The sequence below is a fragment of the Pundamilia nyererei genome, unplaced genomic scaffold (genome assembly GCF_000239375.1).
Source record: "Pundamilia nyererei isolate P.nyererei 1_Seehausen unplaced genomic scaffold, PunNye1.0 scaffold00053, whole genome shotgun sequence".
NCBI classification, from domain to species: Eukaryota; Metazoa; Chordata; class Actinopteri; order Cichliformes; family Cichlidae; genus Pundamilia; species Pundamilia nyererei.
In genome coordinates this window covers 1,253,871-1,273,257 of record NW_005187454.1, presented here as the reverse complement: position 1 = coordinate 1,273,257, position 19,387 = coordinate 1,253,871, and the positions used below count along the sequence as shown (strand labels likewise).

The following is a 19,387-nucleotide window of genomic DNA, read 5'->3' as shown; positions in this document are numbered from 1 at the left end:
GATACTGCGCAGGACCCTCAAGCTCCCAGGCCTCTGGTAGAGGACCCGAGCTTGAAGGATAAACCGCCCGCAGGGGCGTGCTGGGTGTATATATATATGTACTGTATATGCATTTACATGAGGATAAACTGATTGAGATTGTGAGTTATGTTGTGACAGAGATTGTGATTATTTTGTTCATGTTATTGGCTGTTTCGATTTTATGATGAGATGGATGCTGTCATTATATTTTAGTATAGTTTTTGAGTTGGATCCTTCCAGGAAAGGTTGTTTGATGTGAACTGTCATAAACTATAACCAGCAAATCATTACTTTCTAATTTAGGTGTAACGTATACCTGCAACTGTGAGTAATGTATGGTGGGAGTTGCACACAGTTCCTCCCTCCCTTTTTTTGGTTCTGTTTTCTTTTGTTTTTTTTGTGTGTTTTTGTTCGTTTGTTTTTTCCCTTTTGTGGTGTTATGTATGAAGGTAGTATGTGTAGCTTGTAGTTTATGTAAGTTTAGCTACTTGTTTTGTTACGCTTAGTGGTTGTGTACAGTGCTATGTACAAATCAAATAAAGGTTGGAAATATACAAATTGTACATTGACTACACTGGTCAATGACTAAATTGTCCAGATTTAGACCAGATCTGGGTCCTACCTGTGATAAATGTCAGCAGGCTTCAGCCACCCTTCTACATATGTTCTGGGTTTATTCAGTGCATCATCAGTTCTGGCAAGTAAGTCTTCTCTACTCTTTCTAAAGTTTTAGGAGAACCATTTGATCCATGTCCCTTTGTTGGACTAGTTGGTACCGTCCCACAGGGTAGGCATCTGAACACAAATAAAGTTGAAAACGATAGCCTTTTATACTCTGTTAGCCAGGAGACAGGTGCTGTTGCATTGGAAAGACTCCTCACTCCTTTCATGTTCACATTGGATCATAGAGGTTATGCAGTATTTTAAACAGGAAAAGATAAGATGCTCCCTCAAAGGATCTACGTCCAGCTTCTACACTACCTGGCAACCATCTCTGACATTTACTGACAAATGGAAAGATGGATAGTTGCCTCTGTACAATTTGTGGAAATGTCTATAAATGTCAATTTTCCATCACACTGCCTAATTTGACCCCCCCTTCCTTTGGCAGACAGTAGAGTGGGGTTTCAGTTTATAAGCAGTATGCTATTGTTGTGATTATATGATTTCTTTCAATGAAAAGACCTTGATTAACGTTACAAATATTTTCATAAATGTTCTAAAACAACAACAACAGGTTTTTACAAGGTTTGGAGCTAAATGTGGAAAAATGTTGCTGTTAATGTTTCAGTTTACAAACCGCGCCCCATAGTACTCTGTGTAGAGTGTTTGTGGATGTCAACATATTGTTTGGGCGAAGTAAAATACTTTTTTTTAGCTTCCAAAATATTACATGTGCCTTTATAGCTCTTGTAATTCATATATACTGAGAAATACTGAACTTTTACTTTTCTCAGGATATGCTCGGCTGCCCATCATTTGTTTTAGGTGGGTGATGCTTGAATATAAAGGTTTTCCAAATATATTTATTTCCACTGAAAGGAATGAGAGTGCTGGAGACGTTGTTACAATTACTGTTGGTTTCATTCGAATTTGGACCGTGTCCCCTGCTTTAGGGAAAAGCACGAAGCATTGCCATGTTGCTGATAGGCCACGAGGTGTGACGCTGTCGTGTTGATTGGCCGAATAATGGCGGTTGAAGAATGCAGTGATTGGCCATGTGAACATCCGGTTCTGAAAAAGCCGGTAGAGGAAGGCGGGGCATGAGTTTGGGAGCCGCGGCTAGGATTTTCTTCAAGATGGCGGCGCGACGAGAATTGTGTTAATTTAGAAAGGTAGATAGTTGCCCAAGAGGAGATACCCGTGTCATATTTATCAGTGAGTACGCCTGTATCCCAAATATCTGGCTGTTTTATGGGTTGCTGACCTTTGCGGGTTTGCTCGGTGAGCTGTAGCTCAGCTCATTAGCATTGATGCTAACCTTAGCAGGGGCCCACTGTGAAGCTTCGGGCTGAACAGATGCGCTAAAGAGTGGTTGTTGCCCATTTTATTCAAATGTATAGTTTGCATACAACATATTCAAATTCAAAGCCAAAACACGTCTATTTGTCGAAGCTATTTTTACGTTAAATATCGTATTGTAATAGTAATAAAGTTGTGCTTTCTGACATTATTTTCACTGGTCCCTTTTTTCTAGCTTCCACAAGATCGCAGTGGAGGATGATCAGTGCCTAGATCCCATATTAAGCTGAATGCATTGTGATTTCCAATAATTGAGACAGTGATTCTGAAAGCTGTCTACATTAATGAAAAGAACAATGTAGTCAGCTTAGCATATTCACCTCTGGTACGTGGCCTATGCAGGGATGTGCTTCTGCATGCATTCTGTGTTTAGATAAGAAGATAGCCTCTCACTAAGTAAAGAATTTGAAATTAAAATTTCAGTCTATTTAAGTTAGCTATATATTTATAAGGAAATGGAGATAGATGATGTTCTACCCCCTCTCCCCTTGGAGCCACCTGATGATTTTGGCCTAGATGAGGGAAGAGCACCTCCACCACCTCCCCTGCAAACGTCCAGTGACGCAGAGGTAATGGACGTTAGCTCTGGTGGTGATGGATACACATACACCCCAGGGGACGGGGAAACCAAGACACAGCAGCCCCTCAGCAGGGGCTCACTGACTTTCTGTAGTCATCTCTCAGATGAGGCCAGTCCCGCCCCACCGTGCCCCAGAACAGCCCGCCATGCTCCCCCGGTCACCAAGTTTCTGCCAGATCTCAAGCTGCTCAGAGATGTTAAGATTAGTGTGAGCTTCACTGAAAGCAGTAATAGCAAAGAGAGGAAGGTTTTATATACAGGTGAGAGGCAGGAGGCAGGGAGCGAGGATGGCTTAGAAAGTCTCAATGGTGAGTTGCACGACATGGCTAGTGAGCAGGAGGTAGCCGAGGTGACTGGTGGAGCAGCAAATGCTGCAGGCAGAAAGTCAGAGGACACAGAGGTAGATCTAGAGAATAAGGTTGAGTTTGCTGTCCTGGATGAGTTGGATGACCTCTACGAGAACTTCCTGGAGCCCGACGATGGAGAGCATGGAGGCTTTAAGTCTGACGTCATAGTTCAGCAGGAACAGGCATATGACGAAGTCACGGCTTACTCTTATGAGGTATGACTGGACTTTTATTTGCAGTATCCCCTTTTAGTGACAACTTTGCACTGAGTTTGTCCTTCGTTGTGAAATACATAATAATGCAGGACTAATGCAGACCACAAACACTACAGTCACTGCAAGTACAGTACACTTCTTAATGTCATATTTCATCACTCTTCTGCATCAAGCTTTTATTCATAAAAACAGGACCAAATGTTTAAGTAAATGTTTGATAACCAATGTTTTTTTTGTTTTGTTTTAAATCACTGAAAATGTGAAGTGTGAAGCTGGAAGAGGTCAGTGTTTTAATTTTTACCTTCAATAGCGGAGTCTGCATTTGACCCAAAAGATCTTCATATGATTTTCTAGTAGGAGAAGTTACTGTTAGAGGGATGAATTCTGGTGACAGGCTTTAAGCTTACTGTGGTTGGTCGGACCAGCTGGTACTTTTGAGGAAATATTGGCCAGTAAAATCACAGCTGTGGAGCTTTGGTCATTTTTTAAAGTGCCTGCCCTTTTCCTATTTTCAAGGTAATTTTTTTTTTTTTTGAAACCTGGCTAGTTAAGAGGGGCATATCCTCTCTTTCTAAACTCATAATTGCTTTTATGCACCATTTTGCAGCTGTAATGTTTTTTTGTATATTTCTACAGAGTTACACACACACAAACACACAGTCTGAGAAAAGACTACAAAGAATTCAGTACTCTCTAGAACTGCCCAACAATCATCATCTGCTGGCCTTAACCCTTCACTCTTCTAGGAGGAATTTGACAATGATGTCGACGCTCTGTTGGAGGAGGGCATGCCAGTCCCAAAGAAGATGCGCCCAGCAGAGGATAAATATGGTGGGGACAGTGATCATCAGTCAGATGGTGAAGGAGGTGTTCAACCCATGATGACCAAAATTAAGACTGTCCTGAAGAGTGAGTTGGGGAGGGGCCTGTAGTCTGAAGTATACTGCAAATACTGTCTTGTATGTGCCACATATTTGTCTTATTAGTTACTTTTGTTTTTTTGTTTAAATAAACCATCTGAAATTGTAGGAAATTGCTTTTATCTTTTGTATATTATATTTTTGTGTGTGACCTATGGAAATAACCTGCTCTCCTTTGAGACACTGCTTGGTAGATGTGCTCTCTATAAATAGACTAGACAACTAAGAAGTCCTCTGAAAGGATCACACAGTCTAACAGCACATGGTCATTGCTGTCTTTGAGTGTTGTTGTTGCGTTACACAGAATGACCTACTAAACAAGTCTGGTCTGAAATCCTAAAAGACAAAGCAGAAATATTTTCCAAATTCCTTAAAGTTCCTTCAGAAATCATTGTTTGAAGTTTCTAATTTCAACTTCAGAACCGTGTCTCACTTTTTCTTTTACCAAACTTTAAATTAATGTGGTTGCATTGGTCGCATTTTAAAGGCAAATTAATGAAAAGACTTCACTTTCCCAGCTAAGAAGCATTTAGGCCTGTTAATGATGGTTTTGATGTAATGAATAGCAAATAGTCTCTCAGTCTTCACCCCATACCCATGAGCTGAACATGATTCGGTCTCAAAGTTAAAAAGCGATGTCTTTTTCACAGGGGACAAACTCCCATAGATTTTTAGCAAGGTGCTTATTTACAACAAGGTGACCTAAAGTGTAATGATTGCTGCTTAGAGTGAGAGGGATATCATGCACCTACACTGAGACTGTAAAGAACTTTTCTTTTCAAAGTAGCAAAATATTTACAGAAAAATAAATTCTTCTAATTTGCCTTGAATATCTGACAAAAACCTCACACGTGTTAAAGTCTTAGTAATGGTTGCTGTTCTGGCTTTTTTGATTTGTTTTGGATTATATTTACTTGGAAAATGAAGCAAATGAATAAAAATGCCTTCGATGTTTTTTGAATGAATGATTATTACAACTCCTAGAAATGTCAGTATTTAGTATTACTAATGAGGTATACCTCAAAGTGTACTATGCAGTACTTATATTTACATTTGCATTTTCTTATGTACTAGGTCGGGGACGTCCGCCCACCGAGCCTCTCCCTGATGGATGGATAATGACATTCCATAATTCAGGCATTCCAGTCTACCTGCACAGAGAGACCAGAGTGGTCACTTGGTCCAGACCGTACTTCCTTGGCACTGGAAGCATTAGGGTAAGAACGGCATAAATTTCACAACTGTTTCTGTTTATGAAACTGGTGGAATAAAATTTTGCTTTGCTTACATTAAACGTCTGCCTGTGTCAACACTCTAAACAGATTAGTGACAGATTTTGCTTCTGCTCTCAGTTTGGACTAAAGTAGTCTGCCACCAAAAGCCTAAACTCTGCACTGTTCCTCGTCTGTTTGTTCCTGATTAATCTGAGTTAATTCACATAATACAAAAGTAACAACATTTGATGTGGTGTTATTTTTGTTGTTCAAGTTAGTGTGAAATTAGTGATTTAAAGGGCTTGGGAGCCCTGCCAATACTGACAGTGTTTGAGGAAACAAAGGCTCAAATGTTTTTGCCTAAAGAAACCCATAACGACACTGTTTTCCCCAAAACGCACATCTGCACTGGATGAGCTACATCTTGAACATTTTACAGCTGGGTAAACATCACTTTGAGAGATTCTACCTTATTTATTTAAAGCCTATGGACACTTTCCAGGTCATTTTAAAATTAGTCTCAAACTTACAGCACTGTTAACATATTGTTCAAACAGAAACACGACCCACCTGTAAGCAGCATCCCCTGCCTACACTACAAGAAAATGAAGGAACAGGAGGAAAGGGAGCTGAATGGGGAAGTGGTGCCTGATGCAGAGGAGTCTGTTGTCAAGCCTGCTGAGGAGGCCAACGGGGGAGAGCAAGTAGGCACATCAGATGCTACAGCTGAGGACCAGGATGTCATGCCACCCTCCAGTCTCCCTGGTGAAGGTCGGGATGGAGAAGGTACCACTGACAACAGCATCCAAAATAAAGAGTCTCTTCCCTGTGACTCTGCACAAGGAGCCCTAGGGCAGGTCAAGGCCAAAGTGGAGGTGTGCAAGGATGAGTCCATCGGTAAATAGCTTCCCACACTAGCAGTGACTTTTGAAATGTTCTTTTGTTTGTTTGCTTGTGTTTTGCTGCAGTAAAAGACATCATCTGACATCTTGAAACTTCCTTGCAGAACTTGAAGAATTTCGCCTGTACCTGGAGAAATGCTTTGACTTTGAACAAGTGACTGTCAAGAAGTTTCGCACCTGGGCTGAGCGAAGACAGTTCAACAGAGACATGAAGAGGAAACAGGCAGAGTCGGAAAGACCTATCCTGCCTGCCAACCAGAAGCTCATCACACTGTCAGTCCAGGACGCTCCTACTAAGAAAGGTGCCAGTACCTGTGATTCATACTGTGTACATTTCATACAGTTTGGGTGTAGATATTAAACATATCCTGTTAAGTTTTTGTTTGTTGATGCAATGAATTGTTTGTTTCCACAGAATTTGTTATAAATCCTAATGGAAAGTCTGAAGTTTGCATCTTACATGAATATATGCAGCGTATCCTCAAGGTTCGCCCTGTTTACAACTTTTTTGATTGTGGTAAGTTCCTCTTTCTTAAGCGGCCAAAGGTAATACAGTAATTTACAAGGGTGTACTACGAAGCAATATTAGCAGGTTAGCTACCTATGTCAGTAGCTCTCTTTTTACCTTATCTTAAATAGACTCAACAACTGAGCTGTAACCTGGTGTTGGATCTGGAGCAAAAACACCGAGTTAACATATAAAACTGCTATTAAGCAATGTGAAAGCCCGATATATGATCTCTGATTTGGTTTTATCAAGCAGCTAATGCACAGACAGTCAAATTCATAGTACGCTATTACTTCTTCCACTCATTTTCTATCAGGATTTTTTGTGCATAAACTAGTAAAAGTGTTTTTGTTTTTTTGTGTTTTGCCTGTTTTTGATGTTGACCTTTTTGGAATATCCATTTTAATTTGCCATTCTTTCCACAGAGAACCCAAGTGAACCCTTTGGAGCGTCAGTCATTATAGATGGAGTCACATACGGCACAGGGACTGCAAGCAGTAAAAAACTTGCCAAGAATAAAGCTGGTAATTCTTCTTCTTTACAATATTGGACATTTGATCATGTGGTTGATATTGGTCACAGCTTAATATATAAAAAAATTATGGTGTTGTATTAGAGGTTGTCCTTTGGAGTTGGTATAAATTAAAAAGAAAATCAGCATAATGACCTTAAAAAACATGTCAAGCCCCTTTTCCATTAGTACCTACATCACGTAGCCACGACTTGACTCCAATTCACTGGTTTTCCATTGCAAATGAGCGCCACCTAATGTGTGTTTTTGTTGTTATAGCAATACATCGCATGTTATTAGAATGCATCACAAACGCTACAACAAAGGTGGACGTTGAGGCAAGAATATACCCGCTGCTCGCTCTGTTGCTTTCCGTCAGACTCGGGGGACCCCGGCGTTGTTCTTTGTGGTCCTGTCATTCGTTGCCGGGTTTTTTAAAAACGATGGTTTTGATTTTCGTGAATGAGAGAGGCTCTCATCACTCATCAAGTGACGCAATTGACCAGCCAATCAGTGGCAGTGGAGTCTGACGACATCACATTTTAGAACCTGCTCAGACCCGGCCGAGAAGGTACTAAAAAAGTACGTGGTACCAGGTAATATGACCTAATGGAAAACCCTGAAAACGTGCTGAGTCGATTCGAGTAGGTACTGATAGAAAGGGGCTTTAGTTGGATGTCACTGAATAGCTTGGATGTATCTGCTTTGTGAGAGAGAGGTCTTCTGAAAAGTCAAGGGGTTACACTTTCTTACACACTGCAGCTCCAAGAACAATCTGTCTTTGTTGCACCTCCCCACAATGGAGCAAGATAACAGTACACTGTATTACATGTGGTAAATATTTGCACATTCACCTGCTGTAAAATCTCACTGGGTGTTTGCAGCTCGAGCAACACTGGAAATCCTCATACCTGACTTTGTGAAGCAGACCTCGGAGGAGAAACCCGTCGAAGGCGATGAACTGGAGGTACTTTTTCGTTTTTTGACATTTTTTTTCTGTGTGTATTTCTTTGTTGTCTTTTTTTTTGTTTGTTTGTTTACTCTTGAAGCAAAGCTAAATCCTGATTCTGAAGCCAAGATTTTCATATAATACTTCCTTCAAATGTAAAACACATCTTTTTAGAGTTGAAGATGACACAGCAGTGGTGACATTCAGTGCATTCTCTCCTGCAGTATTTTAATCATATCAGTATAGAAGATTCAAGAGTATATGAGCTGACCAACAAAGCAGGACTACTATCGCCATATCAGATTCTTCATGAGTGCCTTAAAAGGTAAAGTAGTATTTATTAATATTGTTAAACTGTTATTGTTAAAGCGATGTGGGTGTCCTTTTTTCTTCTCTCTCTCTCTCAGGCCTCTTTATGTCTCCTGTTGTGGGATTTATACTACGACTGCGTCCATATTGTTAATAGAGCAGCTCTGCATGATTAACTTTTCAAAATGATCCTTACTATCTTTTACTGGCCTTATTGCAGTCTTTGATTTCACCCTCTATTTGAAACAAGCTGTTAGGGTCCCTCCTCACCACCTTTCTTCTGACTGACTGCTCCTTGTACATGGATTGAAACAACTGATTGGCTGTGTGCCCGAGATGCCAGTGTTCAGGATATCATCCAGAAACATAAGTGGGAAAATCAGTTTGAAATGGATCATTTGGCTTATTTGTACAGACACTGGTTTTATTATCGGTAACTGTTTAATATAAGCCTTTATCACATATATATGACAGAAAACAAGGAAAAGCATTTAACTGAAATGATAAGGTGGAGCTGCTCGTCATCAAGATGAGAGAATGAAGTTCACAGCTGCTGATTGGACATTGGGGTGTCTGTGCAAAACGCAGACAGATTTCAAATATCCATGTGAAAACAAATGTTTGTTCCTTACTGCAGAAACCACGGGATGGGGGACACCAGCATTAAATTTGAGGTGATCCCGGGGAAGAACCAGAAGAGTGAATATGTGATGACATGTGGGAAACATACTGTGCGTGGCTGGTGTAAGTAGACCCTAATCTTTGCATTTCTATCTGGCGAGAGCATAGCTGGGTGTTAGTTATAGATAAGTTCAAAGCAGCTGTCAGAATTGCTTTGTAAATGAAGTCCATATTATTACAATTAGTTTCCTTTTATGTAGTTTTTTTAGTGGACCTGTTTTGCTAATGTAACGCAGACACTAAAGCTGATGTGCCAGAATGTCATGCTAAAGAGAATGATTCTTTTAAATACAAGGGGGCGAGCAAGCGAGTCAGACACCAAGCGCACAAAGATGAAGCAGGTCTGATCGGAAGCAGTTTATTACCAGGCCAGGGAGCACAAAAACACCTCTTAAAAAAACCTACAGAATAAAATGTTGTCTATATAGTAAAACAATTCTAAAACCCATAAAAATACAATTTTCTACATCCACTAAAATCCCCTGATGTAATCATGCCACATGTTCATTATGGGTCCACCAGCAGGCCAGGAATTCTTTCTCCAGAGCGGAGTCCACAACAGTCTAGTCTCCAACAGACAAGGAGGAGCCTCCTATCCTCCTCCTATCCCTTCACTAGGCCCATCACATCCCAGCCCAGCTTGCGTTCTGCACCGGGTTCCATCATGCAATGCCACCACGGCTCCCCTCGCATCAGCGCCCTGTAAAATAACAATTAGGGGCCAGAACAATCGTCCCAGAAGCGTCCCTGGCTTATAGCCATGGCGACCCTCTCCCAACCCGGCTGCATCTGGCGAACAAGTGGAGACACTACTCACAAATGCAGGAGGTATACTTCTGCCCTGCTGCTAATCACATGCGTTTGTCTCCCACTGTCGCCGTTCCTTGCTGTCAGGACTGCGCCGCCACGTCTCCTGATTAGGTGTTGCACCCCACGGTCAGGCAGCGGGTCCCTCTTTTCACCTGGCCTGCTCATATCTGGGGCCTCTGTCCTCCCAGGGCTCAGCTAGCCTGCTTTTAAAAGGTCTTTACACAGCACCTCTGGAGACACCCATACCTCAGCGGGTGATCCCTATCAACTAATTTATCCCATGTTCAGCCATTCCACAGTGGATTAAAACAATGTCAAATAACACACTAAAAACATGCAATACAAACAGAATAAAATCATGCAAATAAAAACACTAAAAATCTGAATAAAACCAATATAAGTGATAAATACAATTTTTCACTGTGTGACACTAACATGTGAGTTTCAGTGACAGGTTATTTGTATTTGTCATCTTTGTAACTAGGCAAGAACAAGAGGGTTGGTAAACAGCTAGCATCTCAGAAGATCTTGCAGATGCTACATCCTCACGTCAAGAACTGGGGCTCACTGCTGCGCATGTACGGCAGAGAGAGCAATAAGATGGTCAAGAAGGTAAGGACTGACAGCTGCTGTAAAGTCTTAAGAGAAAGCATTGAAGATGAAGAAAATTGTTTTGGTCTCTAATATAGTTCCTGTGGGTTTTAAGTGTCTTTAGATAAGAAGATACCGTTTTCCACAGAGTCGCAATCTCCAGCTTTAACTCAGCATTGTGCATCATAGTTTTTGTGACCGATACAGAGGGCGCCTGTTAAAGTACACTGATAAACAGTGGATGCTCTACTGAATTGGAGCAAGTGGCAGTCAATCTTTTTCAAACCACAGTTCATTTTGGGTCTGAAAACAGGATGAAGAGCAAGAAGATGCCGTTTTAAGATGCTGCTTTCTATTAATTCATTTATTTGGGAACTGGGTGTCTATGACAGGAAAAAAGATGTGAGTGGGTCAGTGCTGGAACATTTGAAGTGTCCAGCTAAATAAAGCTGGATCCTTTGTTAATTACAGTCGTAAGCCCAAAGTCACTACTATGCATAATAAAATAAATGAGCTTATGTGATGACAAAGCTCTGCTCCTAGAGTGTTGGTCAACAGCGGATGGGCTGCTACGTCATTGATTTTGGGTTTTAAACCAATGACTGGGATGTAGAATTGAACCAGTTTTCTGCACATATTGAAATGGTACTGCCATGTGTTGATGAGCTGAATAGCGTGTTATCATGAAGTGTCATGTGCTATGTCGTTATAAAATGATCTTACTTCTCAGGAGAGCTCCGACAAGAGCGTGATCGAGCTCCAGCAGTATGCCAAAAAGAACAAGCCAAACCTTCATATCTTGAACAAACTGCAAGAAGAGATGATTAAACTGGCTGCACAGAGGGTAGGAATGGTTCTTACTGGGATTTTAGTTCTAAAAAAAAAAAGAAAGGTGGGGGGGGGGTAATGTTTAGCTTTATTTTTTTGTAAATAAAAAAGACAAAACAAAGGAGTGTAACTTCCAGTCTTTGGTTGGCCAGACTGCATGTACACTACCCAAAATCTTGTACTTGAGAATAATTGTTTTTGTTATCTTGCTTGTTGTACTTTAATTATTTTCTTTACCAGGAGGAAACGAGGAAGAAACCCAAGATGACCATAATGGAATCTGCCCAGCCGGGGAGTGAACCCCTCTGCACTGTCGACGTTTAAATCTCAAATCACTGATGAACCACAGCACTGAAAACCAGTCACTGTCAGACATCACACACATGCACACCCCACCATCCACCACTTAATTATGCATCACTGAGATCTAAATGGCAATATAGTAAAGGGTTGACCAGGCTGATATTACTGCTTACTTCCTTCACTTGGTTTAATTGGTTAAGCTGGTAGAAGTGTTGGACTGAACAGACTGTAGAGCGAATATCGTCTACCTCTCTAGATGCATCCTAATTACAGCAGTAGGAGAACCCCCCTCCCCCCCCAGTGTCCAGAGAAGTGACCATTACTTGATAAGATGAACCACATCAAAATAGATTTGCATGCCTCTTAAAGTGGAGAAAGCCACTGCACACACTGGTTTTATTTTTGAAGGCTTGTTTTCACCAGTCATGAGCGCATAGTACCAGCAGCTGATAGTTTTCTCTGTGCTAAAAGTATTTGAAAGGGACTACTAATACTTGTATTTATACCGTTCATTTAATTGGAAGCAAAGTTCCTATTTTATTTGTTATTTTAATGGTAGGTGTTATGGATGTGGTGAGTGATGATTACAGCTGTGTGTGGTCTTGTTTGTCCCCAGAATTGACAGATGCTGTCTTTGGTTTGCACGTTGGCAACATGCGGTGTGAAGTGCTCACTGTTGTTACACACTCGTGTCCTGTCAGATGTTTTTGTTGACTGTTGCTTTTATTCCTGGAATAATTCCTAGTGGAATATTTGGGCTGACTTTTTCTTGAGGGTCTTGCCTTTTTCATTTGTTTCAGTAAAAGACATAAGCTAGAGCCCACCTGATGTCTTCATCGCTGATACCAGTACAGATTGTTTTATGGAATACGAAACTTCAGTGATGTCAGTCGATATTCTTAACAAAAATGCATGTTTGTTAAATACGACTGTATTAAAAAGGGACTCCTTCATTTAATTATAAGTAATGAATTTCACCGACTACTAACCCAGCTGTGAAGCTGGAGGTACTGTTTGGAAAAAAACTGTGACACCATCTCTGAATGATACCAAGCTACTACTTCTAAATTATCTTTAGTATAAAAGGGCACGCACATGTGCCCATACAAATATCTGACATTAGGCCTAAGCCGGTGAAGGTCAGGTTCTACAAGAGCTTCCTGCTACATGGTGACACTGCAGTATACCCCAAGCACAGGGACACAGTACTGTAACATGTTGGGGATCATTTCACTTATGCGCTTAGTTCGCACTTGGATTTTTATTCATATGCTAATGCCATGCACAGTTGCTAACCACAAAGCGCATTTCAGTTGCTTTTCATTTATATTCTTATTTTAAAAAAATCATGTTGGTTACATGTTGCCTTAGTTAATCCATTTCATGAAGGGCTCAAGAGTATATATTGTACATTGGACCTAAAACACCCTTCAGCAGGAAGTGGAAAGACCAATCTCTATTTACTTGATAAAGAATTTAAGATAGTGTTTTCAGTTAAAAATGGCCAAGAAACGTCTCAAGAAAATATGCCTACAACTCATCCAGATTTGTAGGATTCACCTGAATGGACTATTTTGTGTACGTTTGCCACAAATAGGTTTTTTTTCTTTCAAGGCAAACTTGTAAAATTTAGTTGGCACTGATGTAAACAACAGCGATAAAGTCATTCAGTCCAACAAGCTGATGAAACTGTGTATACCAAAGCTTATAGTCTTATGCATTTTATAGAAAACTCAATGTTGCTGTGAACTGAAGAGAATATGGACTAACAGGAAAATGCATAGACCCGTCACTTGCTGGAACAAAATGGAAACTGCTGTGCACTCAAGTATTTGCCCCGCGGTTTTTCTACAAGAGGACACATCTGTTTACCCAAGGCTCCTGTGATAGTACAGATCACTTTACGAATGTGCTTTCCCTTTGTGTATGTGTTTTCATGCAAAGCCCATAAGTGTCGGGGGAGGGGGGGGATACTGCTTCCATGCGTTGCTGTTAAGTTGTACCAATGACTTGTTTGAAGTGTTGCTGCCTAGATTATGAAGTATGTATTGCAACCTGAGCTCCATGACTTTGGTGATATTTGTTATGCAAAATAAAAATGTCTTGACTAATAGCTACAAGAGCTTTTGTTTATTCAGTGATTGAAGGATCAAAACTAAAAAGGGGGAAGTTAGCTGAGGTGGTAATTTATTGGTTAAGCTTTTAGCAATACTGTTTGGAATAACAGAAAACACAGTATTAGTTTGAAAATTAAACTTTAGGTCAAAGCTAACAAAGGTTCATGCAAAAAGACACTACAGTTATCGCTCACTGTGAAAACTGGGATTTAACTTGTGTTACTTTTTGGCTTTACAAATATGTAAATGACAATGTTAATTCTTCAGAGTACTGTGTGGATACATTTATAGAGGAGGAAGCCCAATTTGCCAATCAAACTGCACAGAGACCCATTTCTCCAGCTATAAAACTGAGTCTTCGCTGTAGTCCACTCTCTCCAGCAGCAGAATCATCTCAACATGCATGGTTTGAGGGAACAGATCCACAGCTATGGATCGCACTGGACGGAATGGGGCTCCATGAACTCTGTTTGATGGAGCTCTGCACAGACTGAAGGAAAAAACAATTCCACAGTTGGAGTCACATTTAAATTTTTTTTATTTTGGCTTATTTTCTACTACAAAATTCACTTACTCAATGAAGTTGGTCATTGCTGCCTTGGCATTACATGATACATAAACCAGCCTCTTTAAATGCTCTGCTCTCCTGATTGCGAGTATCACCTTTGAGTCTAAGGAAACAAAGAAAAAATAATCATCTCTTACTACAACCATCTTAACCTGAGTAGATCTTTTGATCATAACGTGCACTCACGTAGGCCTGCTCGTGGTGGATCTACGATAGCAGTCGCACTGGATGAAACAACAGCATTGAGGATGTTGGGGAACACATCCTCAGCTTTTCCACAGTGAAACTCAACATTACTGAGACCTTAAAAACACAAAAATAAGAGAGGGATGCAGCATGCATACAATTACTAAAGTTAATCACATCAATACCACAACTTATGCGCTTTACCCAAACTAAATGCTACAAAAAGATAAAAGTGATGATGTTCGTGATGCCTACCATTCAGCTTTGCATTAACTTTGGCGTCCTCCACTGCTTCCTGGCACATCTCAATCCCTATCACCTTTTTCACCCTCTAGATATAAAAGTGGGTGGCAAAAAAAGGCAACATGAAACCGAGTCAGTGTGCATTTGTCCTGCTTCATGACTAATGAGAAAATGCACACAACACCTATACATTGACAAAAAAACAAACAAACATTACCTTAGCCAAAGAGATGCCAATGGTTCCTGTCCCGCAGCACACATCCAGTACTATGCTGTCCTGATCCAGCTGGGCCAATTCCCCCACAGCAGAGTACAGCACCTCTGCAGCTCCTGTATTCACCTAGCACACAGAAACAGATTGTTAATGGAGGCTGAGCACCTGATGTTAAAGCTGGCAAACACAACTGGGACCATCGTCTACCATACCCGAGTGTCCTAGCCACAGATTAATAACAAAACAAACAAACATAAGATGAGTGTATTAAATTCACAGTCACTCCAGCCTTGTGGGATATTTTTGAGTTAAGCCCTGTATTTGGAGAGGTTTCCACATTTTAGGAATGCCTGCAAAAAAAAGGTAAAGCATGGTGAAGTACAGTGATCTACTTCTGTTTGTTAGGCTCTGTGATGAGCCTTAGAAGAGCCTAGCTAGGGGGTGGGGAACTCCAGGCCACGAGGGCTTGTCTCCTGCAGGTTTTAGATCTCACCCTGAATCAAATGATTAGTTCATTACCAGGCCTCTGGAGAACTACAAGACATGTTGTGGAGGTCATTTAGCCACTTGAATCAGCTGTGTTGGATCAAGGACACATCTAAAACCTGCAGGACACCGGCCCTCGAGGCCAAGAGTTGCCCACCCCTGGCCAGAGGAGTACCATTTCACCCCATCTGCAGAAGGATAACATGGTGAGATCAGAACTTCAGAAAAGGATTACCATGCCTGCGATAACATGTGTTCACTCATCCTCACAGAAAGAAATCCTGAAATATTCTAGTTGCAAACCAGACCTCATAACTTCCACAACATGCAGCTTCTGCTCTTCCTCACCTGGAAGAATGAATGCGGAGAAATCCTGAATTTCAAACCAAGCATTTCTTCTTGAATGCAGGTCTCTCCAACCACCAGCTCACAGGGGAGATCCTCTGGGTTTGGAGATTTCCTTAACAGGCAAAAAAAAAAATACAAGAAGTTACATAAATAGTCAGTATTATTAAGATGACATTCAGTCATTAAATTCATACAGATTATGACTTACTGAGCATGTAGTTTAGTTTTACCTTTGGCCCTCTCTAACAAAGTACAGAGAGGTCACGCCGCTGTCTTTCCCCTCTCCTTCTGTGAAGTACTCCTTCATGGAGTTCTTTAAAGCACCAAGTTCCTCTTCTTCAAGTTTCTAAGAGTCATTAAACAAATGAAGCGAATCAAAAGGGAGACCTTTAACAGCATGGGGCGCTAGTTCAGTTTCAACATTTCATCACCTGTGGGTTGAAGAACACCATGGCCATGGCATGTTTGGTCCTTGTAGTACGTACAGTCAGCTGCTTCCAGTGTCCTTCATATGTCTCTGGGCTGTACACGGAGTATGGAGTTGTTCTGTTTGCAAAAATCACAGCCAGACTGAGCGATTAGTCACTTTTAGACAACTTGCTTTGTTTTTTTCCACTTATTTGTATCATATTTCTCAAATAACATGACATGTACATTATGAATTTGATCTTTTTTTATTTAGGTTCAACTACTTTTTCCAAGCAGCTTTAGTTCCCTAAACTAAACTGTTCCTAGATCCTCACGAGCACACATAATAATACCTGATGAACTTTTGAAACTCGCTGACCATCTTCTTGGCCTCTGGCGGCACGTGGCACGTGTCAGCCGGCCCCACCACAGCACAGGACCCTCCCTTGTATTTCCCCAGGCGGAAACCGATGGTTTTATCCTCGCCATCTGCACCCACCGATATGAGGAACTCGCACTTGTTTCTGTACTCTGTCTGTCACGATCGGAAACCGGGTCAGAAGGATGCATATTAAATTATATACAATATTTAGAGACATGAAAACAGCTGAGAGATCGTGAAACAGAATAAACTTTTGTACGTCATTTTCCATCTCTAATTAGTTACTTTTTATTTTGTGCTTTGCCTTTTTTTCCATCCTGTTTTTTTTTTTAACTGTTGCATAACCACCTGCCTTTTATGGACAAATAAAAGCAACTATTCAAAGTATACCTGTGTAGGAGACGGTCGGAGGGCTTCCAGAGGACAACACATGTTGTTGTATTTCCCTTTCTGTGCAAACAGCCACGGCACCATGGCTTTGTTGGTGCTGCCGATCTCTCTGAAAGAAAACAAAGGTTTAACTTGTACGGACATGTCAGCAAGTCCCATAAAAAGTACAACATGGCCTATAAATAACCCCAAATCTGTATTATATTACACTTACTTGGCCAGCTTCTGCAGAACCACCACCACCTCCTGTTCCTTCCTCTTCAGCTGCTCGTCATAAGAGATGTTCCACAGAGGTGTCACGACGTTGGCGATCTGGACACTGAGCGGCTCCTCATCCTCGTCCCCATCATCTGTTCGTTTGCATGGGGGCGCGCTCTCCCCCTCATTCTCCTTCCTCTTTCTCAAGATGGGGTCTGCCTTGGGTTTGGCCAGCTTGACACTAAGCACCTGGCCCTTCCACTGCATGCCATGCACCATCTTCATGGCCTTGTCGCGCTCCTCCTCGTTCTTGAAGGTGACGAAAGCAAACGTCTGCCTGCCAAACAGCTTGATTTTGTGCGGGTTGAGGCCATGCTTGGCCAAGAACTTCTTCAGGTCATTGAAGCCTATGAACCTGGGCAGATTCCTGATCTCCACTTTGTAGATCTCCGACGTGAACAGGTCCTCTTTGATGTAGCGGTACACGCCGGGGTCAGGAGCCCCCTGGCTTTCTCCTTCAGCTTGAACATCAGGCTTGGCAACATCATTTTTGGAGAGGTCATCAGGCTTCTCCTCCAGGGAGAGCGAGGCTGGAGTGATGGCCGCTGGGCTGCTGCTGATATCTGCCATCACTGTGCTGATTCCTAAAGCACCAAACAATAAGTAGGCCTATCAGGAGCTCGCATTCACGGAGTTAAAACGTGAAAAAAGTCTCATACTCTACTCTCAAGCCTGGTTTAGGGTATTGTGCAACTTTCAAATAACTGCTACAATTAATGTGTCACCGTGACTATGTAAAACAATGCTGTTACTCTACATAACAGTACATGCACTTACTGCTTTTCAGTAATTATGTTTTGGTTATATGGCAAACTGAACGACTTGATGTTAGCTCGAGCAGGAAGTTACATTCTTTGCAGTTTCAGAGGAACGACGTCGGTATCTTAACGGAACACTTTGTGTAGTGCGCTGTTTTTGACTAGCGGTAACATTCCACGAGAGCTCCTTACCTTCCCGTACCTCTGTATTTACTTTCTGCTCCACTTCTATTGAGCAGGCGACGCCATGTTGATTCAAGCACGTGCAGCTTGAACTATGAACTTTGTTAAAGTGACAGGCATCCCAGCGGCTTTAACTTTGTGTACCTTGGTCACTTTCATAGATAGGAGGGTTAAGAAAAGCTTTGCACATCACTGTCTACACATTGGTTTACGTCCTTAAGGTGTTGTGTTACTGGTGTTACTTCATACTTCATGTTGTGCAGGGAGGGGGATCAGATGTCCCTCTTTAAGGGGGACTGCACAGCATTTTTATGCTTTCCCCCCTCTCCCACATCTTGAACCAATGTCCCACATTTTACAGGCTCTGCAGGACATCCACCTTTCTAAACACTGGATTTTCCTTAGTACATATTTAGGTCATGCTTTTATCATGAACAAATATATCATTCTGTGCAATATAGTGGAAAATACCACAAAGCAGATGACAGATATACTGAGAAATAGAGTTATTTTTCAGTTTCACATAAGAGAAAAAATGGTGTGAAGCCACACAGTATATTTGGCTAAAGATTCATAAATTGTCAGCTAGTGCTCCAAAAAGACCTATGGATACATCCTTACTCAAACCTATAGACTGTTACCAGACAGAACCGCAGCTGAAATAACAAGGGAGAGTGAAAGCTTCCCTTTATTCTTATGGTGTTTACCTAGCAAGAGTTGAAAAGTCCGACATGCGCTTATTGTGATCTGGTCACCCTGTGTGCATGTCTGGTATGGCTACTCAGCAGCCATACATTACAGGGAATGAAAAAATCTTTTCAATTTGTTATTGTTGCAATTGCATTCTCTTAATAAAACCCAGTATCTACAGTGCAGGCTCTCCTACCAGGCACGTGCAGAGGGGGGGCTAGAGGGGCTTGGGCACCCGCCCCTTTCCTGATGGGTGCCCGAAGTGCCCTTTTGTTGAGGCAACTTTTTTTTTTTTTTTCTTTATGTGTGTGTGCGTGCGCAGTCCTGTCTGTGCCCCTCAACAATAATATTTAACTATTAATCACAGTTTTGCTAAATAAAAGGATCTGGCTTGCATCAGTCACATGATCACATTTAACCAATGATCGCCCTTGACGGCAGAACG

The 19,387-nt window shown here is 41.4% G+C and overlaps 2 protein-coding genes across 3 annotated transcripts; one reads left to right on the top strand and one right to left on the bottom strand.

The window, feature by feature from the left end:
• The first annotated feature begins 1,778 nt into the window (after positions 1–1,778).
• Positions 1,779–13,833, top strand: dgcr8 (DGCR8 microprocessor complex subunit). Its single transcript, XM_005733595.1, has 14 exons — positions 1,779–1,899; positions 2,219–3,185; positions 3,932–4,094; positions 5,180–5,322; positions 5,877–6,216; positions 6,326–6,523; positions 6,637–6,738; positions 7,155–7,253; positions 8,125–8,207; positions 8,414–8,514; positions 9,136–9,242; positions 10,474–10,601; positions 11,311–11,424; positions 11,649–13,833. Exons 2-14 carry the CDS (start codon positions 2,499–2,501, stop codon positions 11,730–11,732), a joined length of 2,349 nt encoding a protein of 782 aa, XP_005733652.1. The 5' UTR covers positions 1,779–1,899; positions 2,219–2,498; the 3' UTR covers positions 11,733–13,833.
• Positions 13,834–13,898: 65 nt separating this feature from the next.
• Positions 13,899–18,392, bottom strand: trmt2a (tRNA methyltransferase 2 homolog A). Of its 2 annotated transcripts, none has more exons than XM_005733594.1 (12): positions 18,272–18,392; positions 17,268–17,895; positions 17,054–17,162; positions 16,635–16,816; positions 16,305–16,419; positions 16,104–16,219; positions 15,874–15,985; positions 15,043–15,165; positions 14,838–14,913; positions 14,583–14,699; positions 14,403–14,499; positions 13,899–14,318 (listed from the first exon to the last, which is right to left on the bottom strand). In XM_005733594.1, exons 2-12 carry the CDS (start codon positions 17,879–17,881, stop codon positions 14,171–14,173), a joined length of 1,809 nt encoding a protein of 602 aa, XP_005733651.1. In that variant the 5' UTR covers positions 17,882–17,895; positions 18,272–18,392; the 3' UTR covers positions 13,899–14,170. The 2 variants fall into 2 exon arrangements, with proteins under 2 accessions (XP_005733651.1, XP_005733650.1); XM_005733593.1 differs by having other exon boundaries at positions 18,262–18,391.
• Between the last annotated feature and the right edge of the window lie 995 nt (positions 18,393–19,387).

What these genes read in the sequence shown, in the direction of transcription:
- dgcr8 (XM_005733595.1), top strand. Translation starts at nt 2,499, where the DNA reads ATGGAGATAGATGATGTTCTACCCCCTCTCCCCTTGGAGCCACCTGAT. An exon ending in TTGGCACTGGAAGCATTAGG is followed by an intron (nt 5,323 to 5,876) that starts GTAAGAACGGCA and finishes TTGTTCAAACAG; the next exon opens with AAACACGACCCACCTGTAAG. An exon ending in GGACGCTCCTACTAAGAAAG is followed by an intron (nt 6,524 to 6,636) that starts GTGCCAGTACCT and finishes TTGTTTCCACAG; the next exon opens with AATTTGTTATAAATCCTAAT.
- trmt2a (XM_005733594.1), bottom strand. Translation starts at nt 17,881, where the DNA reads ATGGCAGATATCAGCAGCAGCCCAGCGGCCATCACTCCAGCCTCGCTC. An exon ending in CTCCGCATTCATTCTTCCAG is followed by an intron (nt 15,166 to 15,873) that starts GTGAGGAAGAGC and finishes TCTGTGTGCTAG; the next exon opens with GTGAATACAGGAGCTGCAGA. An exon ending in AGTTAATGCAAAGCTGAATG is followed by an intron (nt 14,700 to 14,837) that starts GTAGGCATCACG and finishes TGTGTTTTTAAG; the next exon opens with GTCTCAGTAATGTTGAGTTT.